The sequence below is a fragment of the Vigna radiata genome, chromosome 8 (genome assembly GCF_000741045.1).
Source record: "Vigna radiata var. radiata cultivar VC1973A chromosome 8, Vradiata_ver6, whole genome shotgun sequence".
NCBI classification, from domain to species: Eukaryota; Viridiplantae; Streptophyta; class Magnoliopsida; order Fabales; family Fabaceae; genus Vigna; species Vigna radiata.
Genome location: NC_028358.1, coordinates 39,724,685 through 39,751,614, shown reverse-complemented (window position 1 = coordinate 39,751,614; position 26,930 = coordinate 39,724,685). Strand labels below are relative to the sequence as shown.

At 32.5% G+C, this 26,930-nt stretch overlaps 3 protein-coding genes across 5 annotated transcripts; all 3 read right to left on the bottom strand.

The window, feature by feature from the left end:
- Positions 1-2,493: 2,493 nt before the first annotated feature.
- On the bottom strand, positions 2,494-5,243 carry LOC106770967 (thioredoxin-like protein slr0233). Of its 2 annotated transcripts, XM_014656826.2 has the most exons (6): positions 5,168-5,243; positions 4,826-5,053; positions 4,321-4,409; positions 3,992-4,169; positions 2,944-3,014; positions 2,494-2,843 (listed from the first exon to the last, which is right to left on the bottom strand). In XM_014656826.2, exons 2-5 carry the CDS (start codon positions 5,018-5,020, stop codon positions 2,949-2,951), a joined length of 528 nt encoding a protein of 175 aa, XP_014512312.1. In that variant the 5' UTR covers positions 5,021-5,053; positions 5,168-5,243; the 3' UTR covers positions 2,494-2,843; positions 2,944-2,948. The 2 variants fall into 2 exon arrangements, with proteins under 2 accessions (XP_014512312.1, XP_022641289.1); XM_022785568.1 differs by having other exon boundaries at positions 4,826-5,231.
- A 670-nt stretch (positions 5,244-5,913) lies between these two features.
- LOC106769740 lies at positions 5,914-8,867 on the bottom strand. The gene is made up of 4 exons (XM_014655478.2): positions 8,473-8,867; positions 7,451-7,845; positions 6,792-6,985; positions 5,914-6,673 (listed from the first exon to the last, which is right to left on the bottom strand). The coding sequence occupies exons 1-4, from the start codon at positions 8,760-8,762 to the stop codon at positions 6,275-6,277; spliced, it is 1,278 nt and encodes a 425-aa protein (XP_014510964.1). The 5' UTR covers positions 8,763-8,867; the 3' UTR covers positions 5,914-6,274.
- A 3,222-nt stretch (positions 8,868-12,089) lies between these two features.
- On the bottom strand, positions 12,090-22,730 carry LOC106772358 (sterol 3-beta-glucosyltransferase UGT80B1). 2 transcript variants are annotated; one of them, XM_014658730.2, is made up of 15 exons: positions 22,553-22,730; positions 22,166-22,479; positions 20,946-21,094; positions 20,370-20,606; positions 19,718-19,829; positions 18,622-18,792; positions 17,704-17,767; positions 17,401-17,458; positions 17,112-17,289; positions 16,450-16,580; positions 14,646-14,748; positions 13,312-13,388; positions 13,058-13,105; positions 12,761-12,910; positions 12,090-12,608 (listed from the first exon to the last, which is right to left on the bottom strand). In XM_014658730.2, exons 2-15 carry the CDS (start codon positions 22,347-22,349, stop codon positions 12,405-12,407), a joined length of 1,866 nt encoding a protein of 621 aa, XP_014514216.1. In that variant the 5' UTR covers positions 22,350-22,479; positions 22,553-22,730; the 3' UTR covers positions 12,090-12,404. The 2 variants fall into 2 exon arrangements, with proteins under 2 accessions (XP_014514216.1, XP_014514215.1); XM_014658729.2 differs by having other exon boundaries at positions 22,166-22,730.
- Between the last annotated feature and the right edge of the window lie 4,200 nt (positions 22,731-26,930).

Below are 26,930 nucleotides of genomic sequence, written 5' to 3'. Positions count from 1 at the left end.
ATTTATGTAATGAAGCAGTGAAACCAATATAAAGGTAATCGCATGTAACTGAAATATTGGCGTATTCGTCCCATTGTACACATCCCAAAAACAAAAGAGTAACAAGGATAGAAAACTTTAAATTTAGGTTTAATTGTTTCTATTAGTTTCTCTTTTTAGAAAAATGTCAATTTCGTCTCCATATAGTAAAAATGGTGTTAAAAACTTAAAGTGAGTTTTGAATAATAACCATTTCATGCGTCCGATCTATGATATTGGTGAGTTTTGAAAGCAATGATTTTTAACACAAATTTTTTCTATATAGAGACGAAATTGACATTTTTCTAAAAAATACTTTTCAAGAGAACTAACCAAATATTATTCTGGCTGAGTTAATCAAACGTATTCCAAATTGAGGATATTAAAGTTCATCTTTGTTAAGATATCCTAAATATTCTATTAAAGGATATTAGACAATCAAATATTGTGTTATTTATAATTTAGATATTATTTTAATTTGTGCAGATTTATGCATCTATCATTCCTTTAATAGATGAAAGATTATAGGATCCTTATATGTATATATATGGTACTCTACTCTTTGAAATAATACATCAGAATTATTCTTTAAACCTTTTATTACTTACAACATCTCTAAATAGTGTACATATAGTTGGAATTCTTCGTTACAATGTCTATCAACCTTTTAGTCAATTTATGCATGACCCACGAAAGCTTCATATGGATGCTGTTGAAAGAATTTTGAGATATTTGAAGTCTGCTCCTGGAAAAGGAATTTTGTTCTCAAATAATGGAAACTTAAAGGTAGAAGGATACACTGATGCAGATTGGGCAGGTTCAAAAGATGATAGAAGATNTACCTCTGGATACTTTACCTTTGTAGGAGGGAATCTTGTAACTTGGAGGAGTAAAAAACAACCTGTAGTAGCAAGATCTAGTGCTGAAGCAGAATTGAGAGGCATGACACTAGGTGTATGTGAATTTTTGTAGATTAAAAATGTGTTATCAGATTTGGGATTTAAACCGAATGAAGCTATGAGTTTGTACTGTGACAATACTTCGGCTATTGCAATTGCTCATAATCCTGTTCAACATGATAGAACAAAGAGTTACAGTTGGCTGATGTTCTTACTAAAGGAGTGTCAAGAAGATTGTTTGATGAGTCTCTATTCAAGTTGGGAATGTGTGATATCCATGCACCAACTTGAGCGGGAGTGTTAAGATATGCTAAATATTCTATTAAAGGATATTAGACAATCAAATATTGTATTAGTTATAATTTAGATATTATTTTAATTTGTACAGATTTGTGCATCTGTCATTCCTTTAATAGATGAAGGATTATAGGATCTTTATATGTATATATATGATACTCTACTCTTTGAAATAATACATCAGAATTATTCTTTAAACCTTTTATTAATCTTATAGTTTAGTTGTGAAACATTGGTATAATGACAAGTGTTAAAAAAACTGGACTGAAATAAAAATATTTAGTTTGAACTAAACTAAAAACAAAACAACTGAACTATTCTTATTGAAAATTATATTACACTATTTCTTCGATTGAAATTTTTAAAATTTACATTATTAGCTACTTAAATTATAATTATAGTCAAAAAAATTACGTAATTATTCACCATTTCTTCATGAAGTCATCGATTAAATTTTTTATTTATCAAGAACCAGAATGCATTCCAATAGATACTAGTGAAAGTAGCTTGTTTCCCTTCGTATTAAAACTTCAATGTTTATATTAGTTGTTGAGATACAATGTAACAATGCTAAAAAAAGTTGGTGATGATGCATATATAAATTTTAATTGAAAAAAAAAGACATTCTCTGTCTCTTCTAGTAGTGTAGTAAATAAGAAATTTAAATAATTAAATTACTTTATTTTTTAAAGAAAAATAATCAGTTTACAAATGTAGATCGTAGCAAACTATACTAAAGATAGTTCAATCTACAGATACAAAATGTAGTCAACCAAAATACTTTTTTTTTTTCAATTTGGTTGAACAATTTTCTAATTCAGATTAATTTTGACATTTTCTTTTAGTTTAATTAAACTCTTATACATTTTAATTCAATTCTAACTCAGTTGTACACCCCAGTTTGGACATGTCTTTAAGTTTAATTATAAATTATATTGAAATGTGTTACGAAATAAATTACTTTTGACAGTTGGGGAATTTTGATAGTTTGCTAGACAAATAATGGTGTTACTGTCCTACACCCTGCAAGAATTGCAGAGGTTGACTGTTCTTTCTGTCCGCACAAAAGTCAACAGACAAATGAAGTGCAAACATTGACCCTGAAAGGTTCATGTGCCGCACAAGCCTCTAACCATACATCTCTCAAAATACTTACTGATTAGTAAGTAGTGTAATGCAATCACGTTTGCCATCTACTCGTCTAGGCTGTCATTCAATGTGACCTTTTTTATAATGCGTTGTCGACAAACTTGTACGGATTAATGTTTAATCAAAATAATTTTGATAAAATTATTTTAAGATGTGTATCATCACATTTAGCATTTCCCATGCGATTCAATCAGTATATAGCAAACATTGACCAACTTTAATCTCCCTATACTTGCACTATTTTTAAGCCTCAGAAAATGAAAATAAAGTATATATCAAGAGGAAGGAGTCTAAATAAGGGGCAAGAATTAACTTATGAAAGGTAATGATCACTTTAAAAAATGTCTAATGTGGTTGAATCAACTAGTGATCCTCAAGTCGGTCTAACGAGGTTCAATCAACTAATGATCCTCAAGTCGGTCACATCATGTATGTGATCGAACATTCCAATGGACAAGCTTCTTTCTGTCTTCATCAAAGCTGAAAAAAGTTAATAAGGAGTTTAGAGGACAGCGATTATTGGGGAGATGTTCTGAGCATCTTTAATAAAATAACAATGAGCGTAACAATAAAGACTTACTAGGGTTATTGTTCAACCTTCAGTCCCGCTTCTATGCGTTCAATAAGCTGATCTGCATTCAATGCTCCCTCCTGGAAATCATCAAGACCAAAAAAAATTCTTGCTTAGAATGTGTAGATGGTTGTTTAGAATTTGGAGATAACAGACAACACCCTTGTTTTATTTTGTTTTGTCAAATAAGCAAATTTCTATGTAGCTTAATAACAAAAATTCATTAGTAAATAACAGATTCAGCTCAACAAAATCTGTCTAGTTTCCATCAACATTAGCAACAAATTTCAAGAATATTAAAGAAAAGCCCGCAAACAGACAAACTCAAGACCAGAACATTTCAAGCTACATATACCTTCCCACAAATATGATGATGGGGAAAAACATTTGAAATTTCACAGAGACTTGTGCTATTATTGACTGCAGACAGAAGACTCTATTTTAAACATTCTTTAATGGATGTACAAAACTAGCAATTAGGCTCTTTTTATTATAATAAAATAAAATAAAATTTGCTTTCATTCTGTTAAATTGAACAAGCCTAGGAGAATATAAAGGTGAATAGGCCAATATCAAAGTTTTAAGCAAAATTAGGAACGAGATTATTCTTTTAGATGCTCTACAAGTTTTTGTAGCATAAGAACTAACTTCAGGCAGTTTCCCATAAAAGGCCAAAAAGATCGCTACTTCTTTTATTAGCTGGCTTTGCAGTCAAAGGAAGTTTTATGATGGATTGGATCCTTCACACTACAAATTCACATTCCTAACAGAACAAAAGAAAAGTAGTAGCATTGTTAATTCTATGTTTAGTATATCTCAGAGCATTGCTGCATTGCTAATGGACATGTATTTTCAAATAGAAACACTAAATTCGGTTTCACAATTCAAATTTTAATGCAATGTCATGCCATTTTAGGCCAAATGTAAGTGTTTGGAGTCATTGCAGAAGCAGAAGCAGAAACTCCCATATATTATAAAGGGTCACACAGACACGACTAACCACCAGGTGCGAGGAAAGCATAACTCAAATGAAAAAAGAAAAAAAAAATTGACTTACAAAACGATCATAAGGTTCTCCATCCTTAAACATGATGAAAGTTGGCAATGCCTCAATTCTGTATTTGTCAGCAATGCTGGGATACTTCTCAGTGTCAATCTTCACCACCTGTATCTTATCCTTAAGCCGAGTGCTTACTTCATTGAGAATGGGAACCATGAATTGACAAGGACCACACCTGTAAACGAGGTCTAGGGTCACTCATTATTTGCTATTATATAACAAGTTAACAAAACAGCTTCAACTTCAAAAAGCACCAGTTAACAAAACCAGCATAACTCCCTTCGAGCAAAATACGGAGAAAACAAAAAATGGAGGGAGAAACTTACCAGGTCGCATAGAAGTCAACTAATACCGGCTTTTCAGAATTGGCAAGCAAATCATCGAAAGAGTTAAAGGATTGTTTCTTAGCTTGAACCTACACAGAACAATACGCAACAATACACTTATAAGTCCATAATTGACTAAAACTGTTGATCAGCTTCACAAAATTAAATAATCAAATTGATATTCAGGGTCCTTGAGTTTACACTTGTTCATTCAATTCATTCTTCACCTCACAAAATTGAGAATTAATTTGACTACTGAAACACACATTCAGCCACTAATTTCACGGTTAAATACAAATTTAGGAACCAAATGTAATTTTTACTATTGTACCACTAATATGATTTCACAAACTATTTACGCACAATTTATGATTAAAATAATAATAATAATAATAATAATAATAATAATAATAATCACGCGTGTTCCTTGATTTACTAAACAATGAAGAAAGTCGTACGTACAACTGCAATGGAAAATGAAAGCAGATAGCGTGGTTTAGGTTACCTGAAGAAGGAATCGTGGCCGCGGGGAAGTAGGAGCGCGTGGAGTACTGATCCGAAGAAGGTGCGTGCGCGAGGGGAATTGCAGCGAGAACTGTTTGGCGGAAGAAGATGCGGAGGTAAAGGATGGCGGCAAGCGCGTAGAACGTTCAGAACTCAAAGAAGAAATCGCGGAGGATGCGGAAACGGAAATCGCCATGGGAACGAAAGGAGATGCACGTGTTTGTTTGTGCTGGAGATGAGAAAATGTAGATGAGGTGTGTTTGGATACCGAAGTATCAGTTTGCAATGAAACGACAGAAAAAAAAAAATATCTAAAGAAAACAAAGTGAAGGAACAAACGGACTCTCCAAGGTCCAACCCAAGCTGCTGCTTTGCTCTGACTCGTACTCTCCCAATCCCAACTCTCTTTTCCTTTTCATTTGTTTTTTTTTTTATAAATGTTACAATTGGTTAAATAATAAAAAACAATTTCCGCGTGCTATTGTCAAACCAAGGCAGCATTTTAAATCAAAATAACTTTGATTGCGTTGGAAGAAAATTTTGTTCATATTTTTGCTAATCTTACAATAATTAACTTTAATGGTGTACCTTCTCTTAAAAAAATTATTTTGCATGTTTCGTGACTTTATATTTATACTTTAAAACAGATGATAATGTTGTTTATAATTTTTTTAATATATTGCAACTAGTATTTTTATTTTAAAGGGAGGTATTGCATTTTTTAATTAAATAAAACTATTATTATGATTATTATATACCATTAGAACTATCTCTGGCGGAGAATGTGTTGCTCATTGAGATATCACCTTTTAGCACATGTCCATTTCCTAGATGATTGTTGATTTGAAAACTTGTAAAGAAGTGTTTCGAGTGTCAGCTTTTACAAGTTTTTGTAGGATATTTCATTTTCAAGTTTTAGTATTATTAATTCGTATTCATAATTGATTGCTTTGTCACATTTACACAAAGACATAAAGTACAAATTACAAAATGACATTAATGCATTTGACTCAATACGAAGTGTTAAAGGGAGATGGAGGAATTGTGGAACAAGGATGATTTACACTTGGTACAAGAATTGCATGAAAATACTATAAAAATCTAACCATTCTATTCACTTCAATCTTCCAAAACAAAGTAAATCAAGACTCGTATTGCAAATGCAACGTGGCAATTCTGATTTCCATCCATGGTGAGTTGTCAATTCTTCAAAATGATCCAATACATTGAAACAAGATAACTACATACATGCCAGTGGTACAAGAGGATGACAATGATAAAAAAAAGTACATGATATCGAACACTAAATCCTCACTTCAACAGTATTTGCGGGTAGCCTCATTACGTGATGTACATATTTGTATGACTCCAAAACTATTACCGAGAATACTAGAATACTTGCAAGTTTAAAACCGTGTGTGGCATTCTAAACAAGTGGATCGCCAGAAGATCATCCATCACTTGTCAACGTGAAAGCCAGAACAACAATGGTGAGTGCAAAGAAAATGGTGGCACTACGAAACAACCGTGCATGTTTAATTCCAGTCGAATCCTTGCTTTCTTCACTGATTAACTCAATCTCTTTCAGAAGCTCCCTCACTTTGTCAATGTCCGAGTCTTTTGAAGCTTGGATTAATCTGCTTTGAATCGTCTCCAGCTTAGTCAGACTCCTATTACTTGACTTAGCTTCACGTGACCAAATAAAACCTGTCATCTTCCACAAAAGGATCCCTACATAGATGGCTACAATGCAGTCTACAGTGTAATGATGACGTTCTCGTATTTCTCTTTGGGCACTATGCATCAAAAGAAGCCATACAAGAGCAGAACTGAAACCTCCATATGCTTCCTGCAGTTATTAAAATATAGAAAAAAAAAATCCAGAGGTAAGCTACTCGTAAAAAAATCAAATGCAAACAATCAACAACAGATGAAAACACAAATCTTGGAATTAATTCAAATCATACTGTCCAAGCCATGGCTGTGAGTACGGCAACAAGCATGTGGCCACTGTATAGGAGGTCATTGCAGCCACCTCCAGCTTTCTTTAACAGACTGTACCATGAAGGTCCTTCGGAGACAGTGGGTCGCAAAAAATCAATCAGAAAGCTCATTGAACCCCAATCTGGCTGGTAGTCGCTAACTGGCTTTCCAATGTCAACTAAGAAAAAAAAAAGTATGTTAATTTGGAAGATCTTCTCATCCAAGCAAAATGTCCCTAAAGGTGGACAGGACATATAGACATAGAGCAAGGTATTGACAGACATATTATCGACCTGAGATAAAAGCTTTAAAAGCTATATCTGCGGATGATACATGAAATAATAAAAATCTAAATTCAGATAAGTAGAACACATTTCAAAAGAAACTCCAAGTGGTTGCAAATAATTCCACTGTCCAAAACCTAATCATTTTCTGCTTCAATTCAAAGTTGATCTTTCTACCCAATAAAGTTAATGAAAAATAAACGAAGAGGTTCTTTAATCAGAATCCCAAGTCTTGTAAATTGAAAACATTATGGGCCATAACATAAGCACTCCCAGATTAAATCAGTAAATGATACGAGAACATAACTTTGTAAGTTAAAAGCAGTTGCCCAACTCAGCAAAAATAAAATCCTACATACCATAAGCTGTATCTAGATTTATCACTCGGCTGATAGCATCATGATCTTTGGCATAGGGAACATAATACTTTTGGGCCCAAGGATGAGGGTACGCCGGAACTCTGAACCGAGAACCAGCACACCAAGGACGGGCTGATGGCAAAATTGTAGATGCAAAAGTTATGGCACGAAGAAGGCGGCCAACTGCCATGGTAAACATATATCTAGCACCTAATCCGAGGCCCGGAGCTTTCACAGAATCAAATAGCACAGAGAACGCTAGCATCATAAACAACATCAAGAAATGGTGCAGTCCAATGATTCGAGCTCTTAATATCTCAACAATGGGACTAGGAAGTTTCTCATTCAATGCCAAGAGAAACCATTGACCCGTATCTGGAAGAGGAGGCGTATTCCTGTCAGAAAAAAAAAACATTTTATTTTTAAATAGAAATTACAACACTCGGTTGAAGTTAAGTTCATGCAAAAGTAACGCATACACACTCTCTAACACACCTGCCTTTGTGATATATGTTAACGGTGAACTACTCAAAACCTAATAGCCGGTTGTTATATTCTGATTTTCAAATTGATATTATCAATGCCAGTATTCTTGTTTAACGCACTTGTGTTAGCTGGTTGATGCTTACCTCTTGCTACTTGTGTTAGTAACAGATTCCCTGAAATATTCTTTCTAACGTTTTTAATCGTACAGTTAAAATTTTATTAAAAATTAAAAAATCAGGAGTTCGTTACAGAGTTAATTAAGAACTAAAATTAACACTACTAAATTTCAGTCATTATATCTAAGTGTCAGAGAGACATTGATACAAGTTATCTTATTTTAGCCAATCCGGTATAACAGGAAGCATCCACAAGCATATGAATTAAAAATATTACTAAATATAGATCTGCATCCAACACCTAAAGGAAATCCACTTTCCAAAATCTAAACAGGATCAATACAGAATCACAACATAGGAAACACGTTGATCTACGCATTGCAATGGAAAGAAAATGGAGTTGGATTGGGGGACGGTTACCGGTGCCAGTCGAGGCCGAGGACGGCGGTAACGGAGCGGACGGAGAGGGCTTCGAAGAGAAGCGCGGAGAGCATGAAGAGCATGGAGGCGACAAACGGAATCGCTGAACGGAACTCGGCGGACCAGTGACGGTAGGAGGGGACGCGGACCACAGCGGCGAGGGCGAGGAGGGACCACAGCACTGGTTGCAGCCGGGAGTGCCACGTCGGGGACAGGTGGCGTAGGTAGTCAACGGCTATGTAGGACATGGCGGCTATGCCCAGGCCGGCGTTCTTCGCCGGCCACGGCATGGACTGCGAGTGAGACTGAGGAATCTGAGAGTGGGTGGAAGTGAAGCCTGACTGGAAGAATGGAATCGAGTTGCGGCGGTCTTTTAAGGGAAGTTGGTATTTAGAAATATAGAAATTATTACATATTTACTTTAAAATAGTGAAATATTTAGATTTAATATTTGTTCCTGTATTTTCGTCAGTTTTTGTTTAAAATGTTCCTTATATTTTATTGTAGTTGGTTTCAATTTTTATAGTTTTTTTTAATTTGATATATTTGCTAATAGTGTGTAAATCATTAAGAGCATAGTGTTTAGATGAGTAATTATTAAATAAAGTATAAGTCTTTTGGCATAGGTAACAATTATTTAATGAAAGACTCTAATTTTATCTTTCAATCAAAAATTAAAAGGAATTGATTTTTGTATGTTAGGTTTTCATGGCAATGAAAGGTCGTGGTTTGGGGTTTTCTTAATTTTGGTTTCTCATAAGTTGGGTTTCTGTGATTTGGTCTGATTTACTAATTTGTAGATTTTTTGGATAGGTAAGGTGATGGGTGAATCAATTGATTTGGAGATGAACTTGGTGACTTTTGTGGTGGTTGTTTGATTTGGATGGTAGATTTAATGAACGAATTAATACGATGGTGGATATGAAGGTGCATTGAGGTTGATGGAAATGGAAGTTCATGAAGTGGTAGAGAAAATCTTGCGTTTACGTTCGTTTTTATGGTCGCTCAATGTTTCTCACAGTTTTTGTGTGTGATACATGTTTTTTTTATGATGAAGGAGGTTGAAGGAAAACAATGATTAAGGTTTGATGCATCACGGTGTTCTATTGGTGGTAATGGAAGATTTTGCGATGGTGGTTTCGCAATTCATAATAGTTGCAATTTGGAGTTTCAAGGAAGATGAAGATGCAAAGATGGTATGACCATGGATTGATTTTCATAGTGGTGAATTGATGTGCCTTGTGGTGGTGGTGCGATAAAGGAGAAAACTATGAGAGCTAGGGTTCTAAAGTCGAAGATAGAAGATGATGAAGTGGTCATGATGAAGATGATGAGTTAAGTCAGATAAAATGAATCATATCACTTATTAATGACTAACCTTGATTTCATGAATTTAGACGTCGTGAGAGTAAATGACTACATTAAACAAAAATTATAAAAATCAGAATTATTTTGAATACCAAACAAAATTTGATTACCACTTTAAATAAAAATTGCAAAAATAGAAACAAAATAGATATTAAGACAAATATGTATTATGTTTTTATCATGTTATTATAACATTGGTAAAAAAAAAAATAAAAGAATTAGGCTGGTTATAGAATTATTATTTAATTCACGTATGGTATTTAATTACAAATGAAGGAGAGAATTGAAGTAAACTTATAATATGACAAATGTATTTGTGTACTTCGATTTATTCCTTGCTTTGTGGTTATGAAAATATGAAAAAAAATTATGATACTGTATCCTTTGTTTTTATTAATAGGATAGGAAGTTATGATAAGATGTGTTTCAAAATAAAAGAATTTATTTAAAGGTAAATTCATGTGTAATTCAGCTTTATAAAATTTAATAATGATTGTTTCTGTTTATATATAATATAGTTTTTATTTTTATTTTTAATCAATATAAAATTTTAATCATCCGAATTGGTTTAATAAATCATATTAAAATAAATTTTAATATTATATCAAAAAATAGATTTACATATTAGATTATAAATTAGGTTTAAATTTAATTGATTTTTATAATATCATTATGATATAAAAATTGTCTCTTGTAATTATCTTTCCAACGTAATTTATTTAAGGAAAAGTAAGTGTTTGAAAATGAGTCAAACCACATTAGTTCCTTTGTTCACATAATTTAAAGCTGAAATTGAATCCCTAATAATAAAAGTAAAATAATTATTAAAGAATGAAATTTTATAATTTTTTTAAAAATAAAAAAATAATATCAAATAAATATAAAAATTATATATATGTCAGTTTTTTTTTTTTTCAATTAAAATAGTCTTGCACTACCACGGTTACTCACCGTTACTCAAAAAGCGTAAGTGTGATAAGGACAAGCTCCAACATTAATAACATCAACTACTTCCAAATTTGTTACAATTATTTTCATAATAGGATGTAATATTTCAAAACGTGTTTTTAGCATTTTCACGTGTTTATTTGAATTTTTAAAATAATTTTAAACTATAAACTAAACATAATTAAAAATAAAGTACTTGTGTATTATATATTAACAAAATTATCTCTAATATTAAGAAAATTAACTTATGTCCCTTAACAAGATCAAAAGTAATATATAAGGAGCAACTCTTTCTCGCTATTTTCGTCTTTGACTTGTGGATTCAGATCTCGTAATCCTTACAAGTGAATTCTAAAGAGTGTTATATCCAATCAAATGAAAAAATACCCATCATATCACTGTTACCTTACTTCCATACAATTCTTAAAAAGAAAATTTTTAACTTTTCTTAACATGTTTTAATTAGAGGTAGATTAGATAATTTGTTTCTTAGCACAAAAAAATTGGACAAGTAAACACAATTAATTAAATATACAATAACACGTCAAGTGTTTTTTTTTTCATAAAATAATTTATACACTTCAATTCAACTTTTGAGAAAGTTAAAGAAGACTTTTTAAAAAGTGACGTACATAAGTTAATTCTGTTTTATAAAAAAACATTTATTCTCTTTTCTTTTACCATAACAGTTTCCCAAGAATAATGAAAATAACTCAATTATTAGGTTAGTACTATTTTAAGTTGCATTTGGATAATTTGGACATATTCTGATAAATCTGTAGAATTATTTGCAAATCAAATGATAAGATAATTTAATAAACGAAGCCTACGAAAATTATAAGGAGTGTTTAGTATAAGTAAAGCTTTTTATTTTGAAAATAATGAATTGTGAGAATAATACTTCCTACCGTCCTATAATGGCAAAATCAACATAGAGTAATTTGAAGAAAACTTAAATTTTTAATTTCTCTTGAAAATAATTTTATAACAACTATCTAGTCAAATAACAACTATCTACAGCAACGGTAGAAGAGGAGAAAAAGATGGTTAGCATTATAACAACTATCTAGTCAAATCCTAAAAGTTCAAGCAACGAGCTTAGAATTTTTTCAGAATGAGATTGTGGAAGTTACTATAATCGATGGTTGAGCAAATAATCCTACCATAATGCACTTTATTCTTTTGTTGTTACCCTGATATTTGGATCAGTGATGAGAACATCTATACAACAGAAAATATTTGAATATCCAACCTTTTAAAAGCAAATAATTAATTACCTGGAGAAATAAATGAAGGCAAGCTACACAAAATCCCTGCATGATATTATTATCAACTATCAAATTTGGAATCATTCAGAAGCATAGTATTTGGATCAACCGCTACATGAATTATGTTTTTACCCAGCTCTTTATATCCCTGTATCTATCACTAATGACAGAACCTATACTTTGGGAGGATATCAAATATACACAATACATGAATACTGACTGTTAGCACATCCTCAGAATAGAGACTTTACAAAATGAATGGAATAGTAAAGCAAAACGCTATGCAGCCTACAAAATGTAATTCTAAAATGAATCAGTGAAAATGAAAAAGCAATCAATGCACAAAAGCTACACACCACCACAAGGAGCACAACAAAACCTTCCAAGTCGTAGAAAAAACCACTGTAAAGGATTCAAGTTTTCATCCTCCACCAGAGATGGAGTTGGTAGCGGTAACTCATCGGGCAGATGTCGATGGAATGCATCAACCGCAGCAGCAACACCATCTTCATTCTCAATCAACCTAGCAATTTCCATTGCCCGAGACTTCACCTGAACATTTATTATCCACTAGCTATCAATATTACTATATTATGTTTATTAAGTATGCTGGAGGAAACAAAAAGGTGGGCCTAGATTTTTTATTTTTAAAAGCCTTGTTCTTTGGAAGTATAAAAGAGGGAATGAATAGAATTTAATTTCACCTCTGGCTGGAGCATGAATCTAATGGCACTTGATAAATTCTCAACGTTGAGCTCAGATATTGGGATTGGAGCGGGCCCCAATTCTTTCTGATATATTCTCTCTCCCCAAAAGAATTGATCCCCAAAGAATGGAACTATGGTTGTTGGACACTGCAAGTATAGTACTCAAATTCAAACAAAAAAGGACGCAAAAACTGTTCTTTACTTTAATTTTAAAAGCACCAGAATTATGTTGTCATTAAATTCTATGAAATTCAAAAGAAAATATCTAAGAAGATACTAATGAACATTGATTACCCCAGCTTTTAATCCTGTAGCTGTGGTTCCCGCTCCTCCATGATGCACCTGCAAATTTGTGACAAAATATATTCCAGTTAATAGCATGCCAAAGTATTCCCCACCAACCCCTACCTCCCCTGTTTCTCTAAGTCTTTTTCTTTGCTGTAAAATTTATTTTGTTAAAATTAAGAATCAGAGTAAAAAAGGCTTAAACTAGCATTAAGTAAACCACCTCCAAGAAAACCCACAATAAAAGATAAATTCGAACTCACCACAGCAGAACATTGAGGAAACAGCCAATCGTGAGGGCATTCCTCCAGAAGGAAAACGTTGTCAGAAAGTTCTGTCACTGCATAATGGAAAACAAAATGCAAATGAAACTATCTAAAATGAATTGAAGCAAAATATATAATTTTCTCAAAGCATATCACAGAACATGTCACGAGAAAAGGTATCCATTCTTCGAAGTTAAGGCCAACGAACAGCAAACAATTCAACAGGAAGTTCTCACAGAATGAAGTGATTAATGGACAAAGTTCAAAATATTAAAGAAAATTTTTGAGGCATGTCTTAGTCTTTAAATACAATAGCGGACAAAACATATAGAAACATATCTAAGGGGGTAGACGTTAAAGCATATGAAAATAAACTGAAGTATTCAATGTCTAGGGTATTTGCCAATTCACAGCATGATATTGGCTTTATTCTGCTCATCCTTCTTAAAAATTATTATATAATATTTTAGGAAAAACATTTATATGGTGATCTTTGCAGTTCACTCATCCTTTATGCATTGTGATCTTTGCAGTTGAGAAAAAACGGAAGAAGCAGAGACGATGAAATTAATTTGTCTTGATTAGTGTGAAAGAGTGGAAGAAGTTTTAAAATAGAGGGACCCACTATACCATTTCACACTATTTTCAATAATTTCCATCTCTTCTTTCATATATTTCTTATTTCTCTTCAACCAAACAGCTTTAATTTCCATTTTATTTTTCACTTATTTCCATCATTTTTATTTCGCTCACCTTATTTTTTCTCTTCTCCATCAAAGAGGAACTTAGCTCCTATGAAACGAAATTATATATGCCAACCAGAACATGAGTGAAAAACAAATAACTCTTCTTACAAATGGGAATAACTTTCATAATATTTCATATCACGTTACTTTTATATACCCTTCTTAGGGTTGGAAATAGACCTCTTCAGTTTGTAGAATCACATGTTATAAAAATAATTATCAGAAGATGACTTTTAATCTTCAAAGAAAAAAAGTGTGGCATGGCAGAATGAGAAAATCTATTATACAACTAAAAAATGTAAACTTCTCAGGCATATTCACGTACAAATTTGTAAAAACCAAAAAGAACTATGTTTAACAAAACACATCGCCATTTGGAAGGGGTTAGTGGGGAGGGATTTTGACGACTTGCACGAGGTCATTAGATTAAACTGGGTAATACGACTCACATCTCATTCATTGGCATTGACACAAACAAATAAAACGTGAAACCAAAAATTAATTATAACTTCCACAAATGCAGTAAATATTTTGAAAAAAAAAATACCGACTAGGTGCAAAACAAAATTGGAATGAGATACTTACAATTCCCTAGATTGCCCCAACCCCGGTCAATAATTCCCCGCTGTTCCGTATCTCTTAGTGCCTCCAATATAACATCTGTTGTTCCTTTGGGATCTTCAAGAGGCTTAAAAAGAAAATCACACTGTTTTAGAGGATTTCAAAATTTTGCTTAGAGTCATCAACTTATAAAATGTCAAGTTCATGAGCTTACAAAGTTATGAGTATTGCTGAAAGTTATTGATGAAAATATGCCAATTATACATTTGCACCGATTCTATGATAACTATAACGCTTCTTTATATGACATGTACAATCAAAGTGTACCCCAATTTATGGATGGTCAAGAAAATAATTAAAGGAAATTATCTTGACCAGAGTCACATCTGTGGATCTACTAGTTCAGAAGGGTCAAATCATAATAAGTGCTCATATTTTCTACACACACCAAATGAATTAATCTTATAAGCTCAAGGAAAAGTGCTCTTTCACACGAGACATTGGGAATTAGGATTTATGATTGGGGACATCGGTATTTATGTTAATATTTAACTAAATTTTTTTGCATTTTTAGGCACCTTGCGTACAGCAGCCACAACTAAAAGCCCACCACATCACTGTCACTCCCAATGGTGCGACCGTGGACACCATTTAATAACATTGTTTGAGAATAAGATTTAGTTATTAGAGTCTCTCGGCATCCTATTAGAAGATTGGAGAAGAACATTTTGTTCAATTCCAGATTATAACTTTTTGATCCACTAGTTTGGGTTACTTGCCTTGGTATTGTTTCCCTGTATGGCTATCAAAGGAATTCAAGAATTCAGCCTCCATTTAATATGAATATCGAGGATCTTGAGGATTCTGCCCAATCTGTGATTGAGAAAAGATTATCTAATGACTAATCAAGGCACTGGCACAATCCAAAGGCGATGTACAAAAATAGATTGAACCATTCTAAGGCATCAAATGTGTCACGCTTGAAAGGAAAAAGTAACCTAAAATTCCTTGCATGAAACATCACGTTTCATTTACTTGAAAAAAAATTTCACCCTCCACGTATGTATAATGCATAATTTGGTTAGGGTAGTTAGAATTTTGAAGGATTGTAGAGTTGACTTATTAGAATTGTGTTTGATATAGGTGATATGAGATGATTTATACGGAAAGTTGAGTGAGCAAATTGTATGAGATGTGAAGAAAGTGAGGGATTTCTGGGGGATGGTTGGATAAATTACAAATTTACCTTTCAGTTCAACATTTGGTTTTTTAACATAATTCTATTTATATAGTTTTTCTTTAATTTTTTACAATTATTATTGGCAATTAATAAATGATATCTCTAACATAATTTATTTTCAGTCTCAACTAATTTTTTTAACAGAAAATGTTTACATTTTTTAAAATATAGTTAAGGGCAATTGTGATATGATACTAAACGACAATATATACCAATAAACTTTCTTCTCAAATTCACTATGATTCCATTAAAGCAAACCACCTCACTTAAAATTGTTTCTCTCTGTCATATTAGTCCATCACTTAAGTCCCTAAAATTTATCTTCTTTTTTTCATTTTTGGTCCCCAGTCCAGGGACCTAAGTGATAATATTAACAGATGTTTAATGGAGAAAAAAGGAGTTAACTTTAGAAACAAAAATGATATTCTGAAATATTTTAAAAGCTTATCTGAGTTTTTGTTAAACTCAGGGAATAGACATCAAGATACAATTAAATTGGCAATTTACTCTATTGTTTTTTAGATGAAGTTCATTATTAGATATAATTCATGAAAATAATGACTTATAATTCAAGTGAAATTACCATACCATGCTCCCAAACCCAAAATACAAAGGAGGTGGCCCTTTTTTAATCCATTGGACAAAATCTTCCCGAGGTTGATACTTTGATGCAAGGCTCAAGAAACAATAACCAACAACGTCAACTAAAGGGCCCCAGTCTGCACATATGTAAAATGTTATTAGTGCTACAAGTAATAAATTTGGGACTCCGACCAAAAAATGTCTACCAATAATGTAAGGTGACTCTAGTAATTACTGTCAAGAATAATTTCTTCTAGAGGCTAAAGATGTTAAGTGGAGGCCGGTCAATGACTTTTATCTCTAACATTTACAAATAATAGTATTATTAACATAAAATGTATACTGTACTTTATAGTGTATGCTTGATACATGTGAAATATTTTTAATGCTTAAACTTGGACAAAAATTGATTGAAATCCGATTTGAACCCAAGCAATTACAGAGGTCGTCCTTTATAAATTCATATATTATATAATAAACTCATTCAGTAATTAAATTTCAATAAATAACTTCATAATATAGATTCACAATTCAAGTCAACAGTTACTGTGTTTTCAGTTCTCTAGAAACGGCTATCTATTTGCTACTTCAATGACTTAAAATGATTGCTCATTAAAAAAAAAAAGTATGACGAAGCCATCAGATAATATTGTAATCATAGTGCATACCATTTGGTTTTGGAACAACATAAGGACTCCACATATAGCTAGTCGGTAAATGAGATATTGATCCACGGTACATACTGAAGTATGCAATAGGAGCAAGCTTCAATGTCGATTTCCTGAAGTTATTGATAATTCTTCGCATTCCCCACCATATCAGCAGATCTACAATTATATAGGACAGCTGGAGATGGCAAGCAAACATTGAAACAGGTATGTTGGTCGTGAGGTAGTCCAGCAAATATTTATAAAATTATCAAAATCAGAGTATATATTGTGTCAGCCAAGGACATACCCAATAACCAGCACTTTGAGGAACACGTACCAAAGGGTGGGGGAACTGATATGTTGGCCTGCACATTGAAAAGTTATTTAAGTGACCTCAAATATTTAAAGAAAGCACTAAGAAATGATGCTATAAGAATGTTGCATTTATCTGAATATTTGAAAATACAGTTGTAACTGATTTTAATTAAAACACTACTGTACTACTTGATCAATAAAAATCAATTCAAGAATTAGAAAAGTATTCATATCATGTTATGAAACTTTCTCTTTCTGACATAAAGTGACAGCTTATATAACAATAAAAACTCACGTCCATGGCATTGTGAAGAAGATATGGAGGGGCACCCCAAGGGCTTCAGCAACGTGTACATGTCCTGCAAACAGGGATCACGAGATACAGTACAGGCAAATTTGCAGATATTGAAATCGTAAACAAACAAAAATATTCCTAAAATGAAAAAAAATCTTACTTTCTTAAAAAAATTACAGAATTCAACAACATTCTTATGGACTTGGTACACGTATTCTAACGAAGATCCATTATTTTTCAGGCTTTGAATGTGAAAAGCCCCTGAATTTCATATTTCAATGTCGGTAGTTACTCCTGTATTCCCACTGTTCCTTCTATACATATATTTTTTCCTTTTTCCAGTACATGGCTAACACTTTTTTTTTATAAATTGGAGTATGGTATTCACATAACAAGTATTTAAGGAAAAAACTGAAATAGCTTAATTTTTCTTTATTTCTACTTCTACTTTTCAGTTTATGCTCCTAATGAGATAAGCTCGATCCCACATTATGTTTATGAGCATTTAAAATTAATTGCATGTACATGTGCAAAATGCTGATGCATTTCAACCTGTCAATACCAAGTAGCCATGTCTGACTAAAATATCAGGGTCCACAATTTGTAAAAGGTTTAATAATATTTTTTTATCATTTAGGAAAAAACAAGGTCTAGTAACATAAAATTACTGTATGAAGACCGTGAATATTGTCCAACTGTCATCCACGTAGCAGAAGTATGCCCTATTGAACAGGCACAGAGACTAGTCTCTAGGTTAACCATAGAATCACCTAATGTCATATATGCAGATCACATCTTGTGTGGTTATTGTGTTTCAATAAAAGAACTAAAGATAATAAAACTTTAAAACAAATAAATCATAAGATGCGAAATGGAGAAATACAAGACACAATAATCTCTCAAGTCCTAACCACTTACCATAAGCAGGAGGGTTGGCAATAATAGACTGAGCTCTGAAAGAAACACCAGTTTCCATATCAGGTGCTGTGCATGCTGGAGGAATGGAATCAATGATTGCCTTCAGCTGTTTTTTTTGGACAGATATTTCAGCCGGTCCAGAAGGGATTAAACCTTTATTCCTAGCCATATCTATTATTTAAATAGCTCATTTAGTATATTAGTATATAATGATTAAGAGTAACAGGAGAATAAGATTAAAATAAAAATACACAATGTTTCAGCATTTTGCAAAGCAAAAATAGGAGAGACTAAACCATGAAGAGAACAGAGCTGAAGCTTGAAAGACCATAGTCATTGCCTGAAAGTGATTTGGGTACTATGGGGTGCCTAAGTCCCATATTGAGTAGTATTTGATATCAGGTGTAGTAATTAAGTGTTTGATTCTTCCCTCTTAGATTTTAACGATAGGTTCAGCCAGTGCTAGGATGCTTATATTGCCTAAGTTAGCTTGATCTGCAATGGAGAAATCAATGAACCTTTTTGCATAGGCTTAGCCATTTGAGAATGAAATGAGAATATTTTTTAAAAATTTTAATTACCTTAAGGTTTGACATTTCGTATGACAATGAGGACAAGAATTGTTGTATATGAATTAACTGTATTAATAGAGAGATCAGTCCTGTGACTTTTTGTAGTGAAGCATTTAAAAGGAAATATTTTTGTTAGGTTTGAATTTTTATTAAGTTCTATCAACTCCCTTATTTCTTTACCTTACACTTCAATTGGTTATTTAAGATGCTCGATTTGCTCTCAAAATCCTTGATCCAGAAACTTATATTTTCTTTCCTTGGTAGTTATTATAGCTAGGATATATAATACATCCTTATCTATTTTAGATATGCTTTAGGTTCATATACAGTTATAGGCAAGCAAGATACGTTAGAGTATCTATTTTGCATTGTTGAGCTTAACACTTGGAAATTTAGATAATGTATCATACATTAACAACTTGAAGTATAAAAGCAAGGTCTTACATACAGCTACCTGATAAGTATTATAAAAAGTACAAGTAGACTGAGAATAAATGACTTAATATTAAAAAGGGACCTCTTACATCCTGCCAAAACACGAGGATCACCACCCAGAGGATAGAAATCTACTCCAGCTGACTTTACAAATGTTTTGAAATTAGCATGAGTTGCCAGCCTAACATGATGACCATACTCCTGCAAGTAAAAATTAGTTCATCTATGAAAGAAAGAATAAATGCAACAAAACTGACTGTTGGGACGCAAGATACATCAACAGTATTTAAAAACCACATCATTGCATATTTTCAGATAGATCAGCAGAGCAAATCGTCCAACAGTAATCAGATAACTTGGAAAAACCTAGGGATTTTAAACTCAGAGTGAATAGGACCAGAATAATTCCTTCCCAAATATAAGAAATCTAATCTAGAATTACAATGACAAGTTGTATTCACTAATGCCAATATGATAAATTAGCAAGATGATAATATACTAATACGTAAGTTTTTACAAAGCCTTTCAGAACAAAACTAATAAAAGGAAATATTATATGATGTGATCTCCACGAAAAGTAATGTCACATTTTAGGCTCACATTGAAGCAAATATGAAGATATTATGGAGACCTACACCGTACAAAAGGCAAGAAAGCAATAACAAAGGTTATGATGATTTAATGGAAATTCTCACGTGCTGTGTGCATCAAAATGAATTGAATGGAAATATCCAAACATGCCTGAAGTCTCTTTGCTATAGCCACAAAAGGTTGTACGTCACCTCTTGTTCCAACTACAAGTATGACAATTTGTAACCGTGGAACAATTTTTTTTGATTCTGAACCAAAACCTCCACTCACTGTTGACTCTTCAAAAGATTGGAGCTCTAACAATTCTGGAGCAACAGATGCACTCCTTTCAAGATCAACTTCAACAGTTCCATCATTTTGTATCTTCACTAAGTTAGTAATCAGTTGCTGAGTAGCAAAACAAGAAAGTGTCATGAACATGCAAATAATGTGGAAAATATGACACATAATTGACTAATATAGAACCATTTCAAGAACAGAGGTACAAAGACAGTGTAACCATATTTTTCAAATACCAATCATGTGCCAAGAAATCACAAGATATATCTAACACACAAGAACTAATAGGTATTGAGATTTACATTGCATCTTTCAAACAGGGTTGAAATGAACAGTAAACAAATATTTATATCAACTTTGGGGTGAAACTTAATCCAACTAGAATAAAAATATGCAAACACAAGTTTGAAATTTAAGATCATTCACATACAGTAATACTTGCAATACCTTTGCCCTCTCAGACAGCCTGTCCAATATTGTGTCTCGCTTAGGGAATCCACTCTTTTCTGTCATTGATCTAGAAATCATAAACTTGTCATCAAGTATAAGTGGGTTCCTTTCAGCTCCAACAGGGGCTGTGATGCAATGTTCCAAACCTTCACACATAGAATGGGACATACAAGGCAGAAAAGTTAATCATCCAACCGAAGCAATTAGTAACAGCAGTCCATTAGGACAAGACCGATAGCATTTGTGAACTAGGTAGATTTAAACCTGTGAAAATAATGGTAAAATTCGGTTTTTTAGATTTAAACCTGTGAAACTGTTTGGACCCAGAACACAACAAAGAAGAGAAAGAATTATTTTATTTCCTGACCGAAAATGAAAAAAACAAGGAGAAAGATCTTTTTACCAAAGAGTTTCCCCTTTCTATTACAAAGCTAATGCAGTTTTCCATTGATACAAAAGGGAATATACCACTCATTTCTAACCCTCTCTTTGCACGCTCTCTAACCAACTAACTAACTAACTATTTGCTGTAACTAACTCGTCACTAACTATCTGTTCTTGGGAATTGTTGGAAGTCCCACATCGACTAGAGATAAGACCATTTAAGTGTATATAAATGGTGTAAACCTCACTCTACAAGCCGGTTTTGTGGGGTTGAGTTAGGCTTAAACTCCACTTCTAACCGGAATCTGAGAGAAACTAAAATACAATGGAAACTCGTCTGGATAGGGCCTTACACGGAAGGCAATTAATTTAGACTCAAGAAACAACAGCAGCCACATAAAAGCTTTTGAAGAGGTCCAATGCAGTAACATTTCTTTTTCTCCAAGGCATTAATTTTGTAGAGCTAGGACATATTTATTATCTACACAAGAATCCTCCCTTCTTCCTTCCCCATTCAAGAAAACATGGCAACTAAATTCACAAGATTTTATTGAATTATACAGTGCTGCTGGAGCTAACTCCCCTCCAGTTAAATCCCAGAGCAAAATAAACCTACGCCCACATGCTCAAAAGGGGGTAAAAAAAAGGCCAGACAAAAAATGCAGTCATCTGACAATAACTGAACGCAGTAAGGCAACAACATACTTAATACACTGAAGACGCCTTCACTATTCCCACCGCACAACATATCTAAAGCAGTTCCTATTTCACAGTAATAACAATCAATTGCTTAATAGAAGAAACTGAATTGGACAGAAGTATCGAGCACAAACCTCTTCGTGATGAAGAAGAAACTTGCACCGACTCGTCGTCCTCAGAAGAAGCTCCACCAAACTTCTCATCCTCACCCTGTGACTTTATTATCTCCATTTGCTTGAGATCGTTCTTCTGCCGACCATCAAGAATCCCTTCCGACACTTCTTGGGTCAAGCATTCAATCTCATTACTACCCATCATCAGACAGAGTTTCTCAACCCATTACTTCTTGCAAACAGAAGGAGCAGCAGAAACAGACGGTTCCAGAGAATCGCGTACTGAACTGTTGAAATAAAGCGCAGGCATCCATGCTAACACGTGGGAAGTGGGCCTTCAACAAGCGAGGGAGAAAATTAGTAGTCGAAAGGTTTTGTAACGAAAAAACAGTTGGCACGCAGACCCACCAGTCATCAGAACACACAGAACATTTGGTAAACCTAAAGTTCAAACCCTTTTCCAACCCAGTTCTTCCTTCGACGTGTCAACTCAAGCTGTATTCACGTTCCTCACGAGGAGAAGCAATTCTACACAAAATCCCCAACCTAAGCTATTCGCAGCTTCAATGCTACCATTGCAGTGCAAATACGACTTACGGTCAACTTAATAGTATTCAAATTACTTTAAAATTATATATTTTAGGTTAAATACTTTTTTGTCCAGTTTGGTTACGAATATTCAAAATGTAGTACTAAAAAACGTAATTGTGTTCAATGTAGTCCTAAAGAACTTAATTTGTATTCAATTTAGTCCTTTTTACAAATTCTGTGAACCACAAACAAGGACTAAATTGAACATAAATTATGTTCTTTAGAACTACATTAAACAGAAAAATGACTAAATTGAACACACTTACCTTCTTTAAGACCACATTGAACCAAAAAATAAAATAGAGACCATTTCGAATATTCGTAACCAAAACTGGGACCAAAATAGATATTTAACCTATATTTTACCAATATATTTTTAACTCATCTTTACATGGCCAATATGCTAGCACTAGCACATATTCTATTTTATAAAATACATGTGATTTTCTCATTAAATTTAGAAAGGTTAATAAAATAACAAATAAATAATGAATGATTAAAAAAATAATTTTTACATTATATTAAGATATTATAAAAAAATTGTGTCCAAATTTTTTTCCTTTTCATAAGTTACACTATCATATTATATCATTTTTTTCAATTTTAAATTTACAATTTTAGGTTTTATATTTTATCTTTCACCTCATATTTATGTAGTCACACGAAAAATTATGTCATGATATCATATATTATCTTATTTGTTGTTGGATAATTCTTAAATATTTATTTATTTTATTTATTCTAATTTTTTAGGTTTAAATTCTTTTTTGTCTTTAAATTAAGTTCTGATGTTCAGTTTAGTCCTCACTTTTAAAAATGTATCAAATCACAAGTTTTTTCATTAAGTAATTTGTTGTTCAAATCACAAAATATTGGATAACTAGGTAGGAAAACTTGTGATTTATTGTTTATTAAGTGTTGATTTAATACATTTTTCATATCATAGAGACTAAAGGTTGACATTTTTAAAAGCGGAACTAAACTTGAACATCACAACTTAACTGAGGAAAAAAAAGGGTTTAAACTAATTTTTATTATGAAAATATTCAATTAAATTTCTCAAATTAAAAATAATATATAATTCTTTTAAGAATCAGTAAATTCTTTATTTTTTTTTATACCATATAAGAATACATCTCGATTATATGTGTTTAGATATATTATGAATACAATGTAATCGTTTTGCAAACTACATTTGGACCAATTAGCACCTCCACTTGTACTTAAGTATACTGGTCATGAATAATTTATCTAACATCATAACGATCTGCCCAATACGTGTTGGTTTGATTGAATGTATCATTATTTACTTATTCATAATTTTACACTAATTACATGAAAAAGGTTTGGATTATCATGGGAAAAAAATAATAAAACATTTTTTTCAAGAATGTAAAGAAACAAAATAAAGCTAAATAGGATAAACATTTACTTATATGATTCATTTTTCCTTCTAAATTTCTCACACTGCCGCCCATCGCTTTATCCAGTACAGAAATCATTGAGTTCTGCTAAATGTCAGTTCCTGTGAAGACAACTTTCTTCGTTGTCTTTCTTTTTTCCCATTTGGTAATTTTATTATTCTCAGAGTCAATTTACCACTTTTCTTGTTGTATACGAGTTACCATTCTAACATCCCTTTTATATTAAAACCTAATATAATATAAAAGTCCATAATTATAATATAGAAAAATAGTTGGAAGTAGAATGATAATTAAATATAAGATTACACTCATCCAAATATAATTCGAGGGTTTGAACTTCAAGTAAGAGAAGTCTAAATCTAAAACTTAGACATAAAGAGTACAACAAAGTGGTACAAAGATAAGAGCATTCCAAAATGACATCAGGTAAAAGAAAAAAATCCTAGGGAGAACTAGGCTGCAGCGTCAGCGTCCTCTAGCACTTGCTCCAATGGAACCTCCTAACCGACATCTGCTCCCATCCAAGTGGATGATCATCGCAAGAGAAAGCATACCCAAGCAACATACAACACAAAAGTAAGGGTGAGCTAGGTAAACAAACAACCTACATAAAATATAGTCAATCAATGTCCTCATGCTTAATTAAATATAAAAAGAACAAGCAAGGCATACCAACCACACCATGCATCAAATACTCAACGTGACTCATCCGGATTTGGTATAACTGTCTAGCTATTGTCTTTGCACTTGCATAGTTCAGCTGGCCCATCCCTAACACTATGCAAGGTAAATCCCCCAATCTGTCTATGTCTAAACTCCAAGACTATAGACGAGGACTTCCCTCTACTCTCACCACTCACATTGTTCTTCTCTATTTGAGCATGAACAATGCTTTGAGTGTAGGGATAGACATACCATTTCAAAGCTCCCAACATTATATAGACAACAACAAAATCTCTACAATCACATCCACTCATCTCACCCTGAGATGTTCAATTCACACTCAAGTTCATCAATTCACAATCATGTTATTTCAAGTCACACGAGTCACCTAGATAGACATACATACATGACATTCGGTAGAGCAAACAACGTTAATCAATCCATATACCTTAACCAACCAATCACAAATCACTAAATTTATAACATCTCTCACAATAAGATACGCATTACTCAATAACATGCGCTGCTCATAAATCACAAGGCTCATAGCACAATTTCAATACATTCCACACTAAATCTCAATAATAAACATTACCTTGTCACACAAAGTTTTACTACACTATATAAAATATTATGACTTAAAGTAAATTTCCCAAAACATATAAAATTATTACGACTTTAAACCACAAACCGCAATACTTATAAATATTCAACTTTTATTATTTATTCTCTATACATGATAATTCTTCATATTAAATTATGAAAAATATTTATACCAATTCTTAACTTATATGTATATATTGAGAAATGAAACAACGTATATGTTAGCCAAAAATTTAATCTAACGTAAAACTTAATAGTTTTAATACTTATAATATAATATAATATTATATATAATTTAACCTGTCAAGTTTTCATACTGTTATATATTCATATAAAAGTTATATATTATTATATAAAGTACGAGAATCATAACAGCAAATAATCATTTGATAAAATATTATAATATAATATACTAAGTTCATCCAGCAATTTATAAGACATAGACTGTTAATTTTATAAAAAGTAACTTAAATTCTAAGGGTTATCAAACATATTCTGAACAACCAGTACCCCATTCTTATTTCAATATCAAGTTTTTAATATTAAAAGTGATCCTTACACATATTTTCTATTAACCAAAATTTTTAACATTTCAACTCCATTTAATAATATATATATATATATATATATATATATATATATATATATATATATATATATATATATATATATATATTACACTAATCCCATAAATAGTTACGAAACAGGAGACATATGTATCCTTGTATTTTACTACTATTCAAATAGAAAATAGAGGAGAACTATCATCTTCTCATACCATATAACACTCCGAACATCAAATTACCTATTTCTCACCCCAATTTGTATATTCTGTAAACACAAAAACACATGCCAATATGTATATAATATTACAGAATCTAGTATATCATAATATAATCAATTACCCAAAACAATTCAACATCAATTTAACAATTATTTCGTACTCAAATCATCAATACCCGTATGACTAGAAAGGAATAGTAAGAAACATATCATTCATCACACACACAATTAGACATACTAAATAACTCTCCTTACCTGGAAATTTCACAGCTCTGTACCAAAGCTTGATTCTACAATATCCCGAGTCACACCGAACTTAGACTGTACCCTACAGACCACAGAACTGTGATCAAGAATAGTTCTTAGAGTTACTGTTGAACAGAGATTGGAAGGACATAAGGGAAAGACACATGTATCAACAGAACTGTTGTATGCTCAAAACCCTAGAAGCCTAAGGAAAGGGGGAAACTACCGGCGAAATAACGAGAACCCAATCGGTTCAAGTCGAAGCTCTTGACGTTGCGGACCCTTGGGCACTTCCTAAACGAACATGCAACGAGTCAGCGAGCTTGGAGTTTAGAGAGAAGGCAGGAGTTTTGTAGAACTCAGTCTTTCTAGAGAGAAGATCATTCTAAAAAGAAAAACTGTTTTCTTTTCAAGAGCTCAGCATAATTATAAAGCTATTTTCCTTATTACTAAAATACCCACCTCTTTTAACTTAA

Coding starts and splice junctions, on each gene's coding strand:
- LOC106770967 (XM_014656826.2), bottom strand. CDS start 5,020: ATGGCGATTTCCGTTTCCGCATCCTCCGCGATTTCTTCTTTGAGTTCT. Junction 4,410..4,825: donor GGCCACGATTCCTTCTTCAG/GTAACCTAAACC, acceptor TGTTCTGTGTAG/GTTCAAGCTAAGAAACAATC. Junction 3,015..3,991: donor GAGAACCTTATGATCGTTTT/GTAAGTCAATTT, acceptor GATGATTTCCAG/GAGGGAGCATTGAATGCAGA.
- LOC106769740 (XM_014655478.2), bottom strand. CDS start 8,762: ATGCCGTGGCCGGCGAAGAACGCCGGCCTGGGCATAGCCGCCATGTCC. Junction 7,846..8,472: donor CTCGGCCTCGACTGGCACCG/GTAACCGTCCCC, acceptor TTTTTCTGACAG/GAATACGCCTCCTCTTCCAG. Junction 6,674..6,791: donor TCACAGCCATGGCTTGGACA/GTATGATTTGAA, acceptor TAATAACTGCAG/GAAGCATATGGAGGTTTCAG.
- LOC106772358 (XM_014658729.2), bottom strand. CDS start 22,349: ATGATGGGTAGTAATGAGATTGAATGCTTGACCCAAGAAGTGTCGGAA. Junction 18,793..19,717: donor TCCTCGTGTTTTGGCAGGAT/GTAAGAGGTCCC, acceptor TTTAAATAATAG/ATATGGCTAGGAATAAAGGT. Junction 13,389..14,645: donor TTGGGGCAATCTAGGGAATT/GTAAGTATCTCA, acceptor TCCATTATGCAG/TGACAGAACTTTCTGACAAC.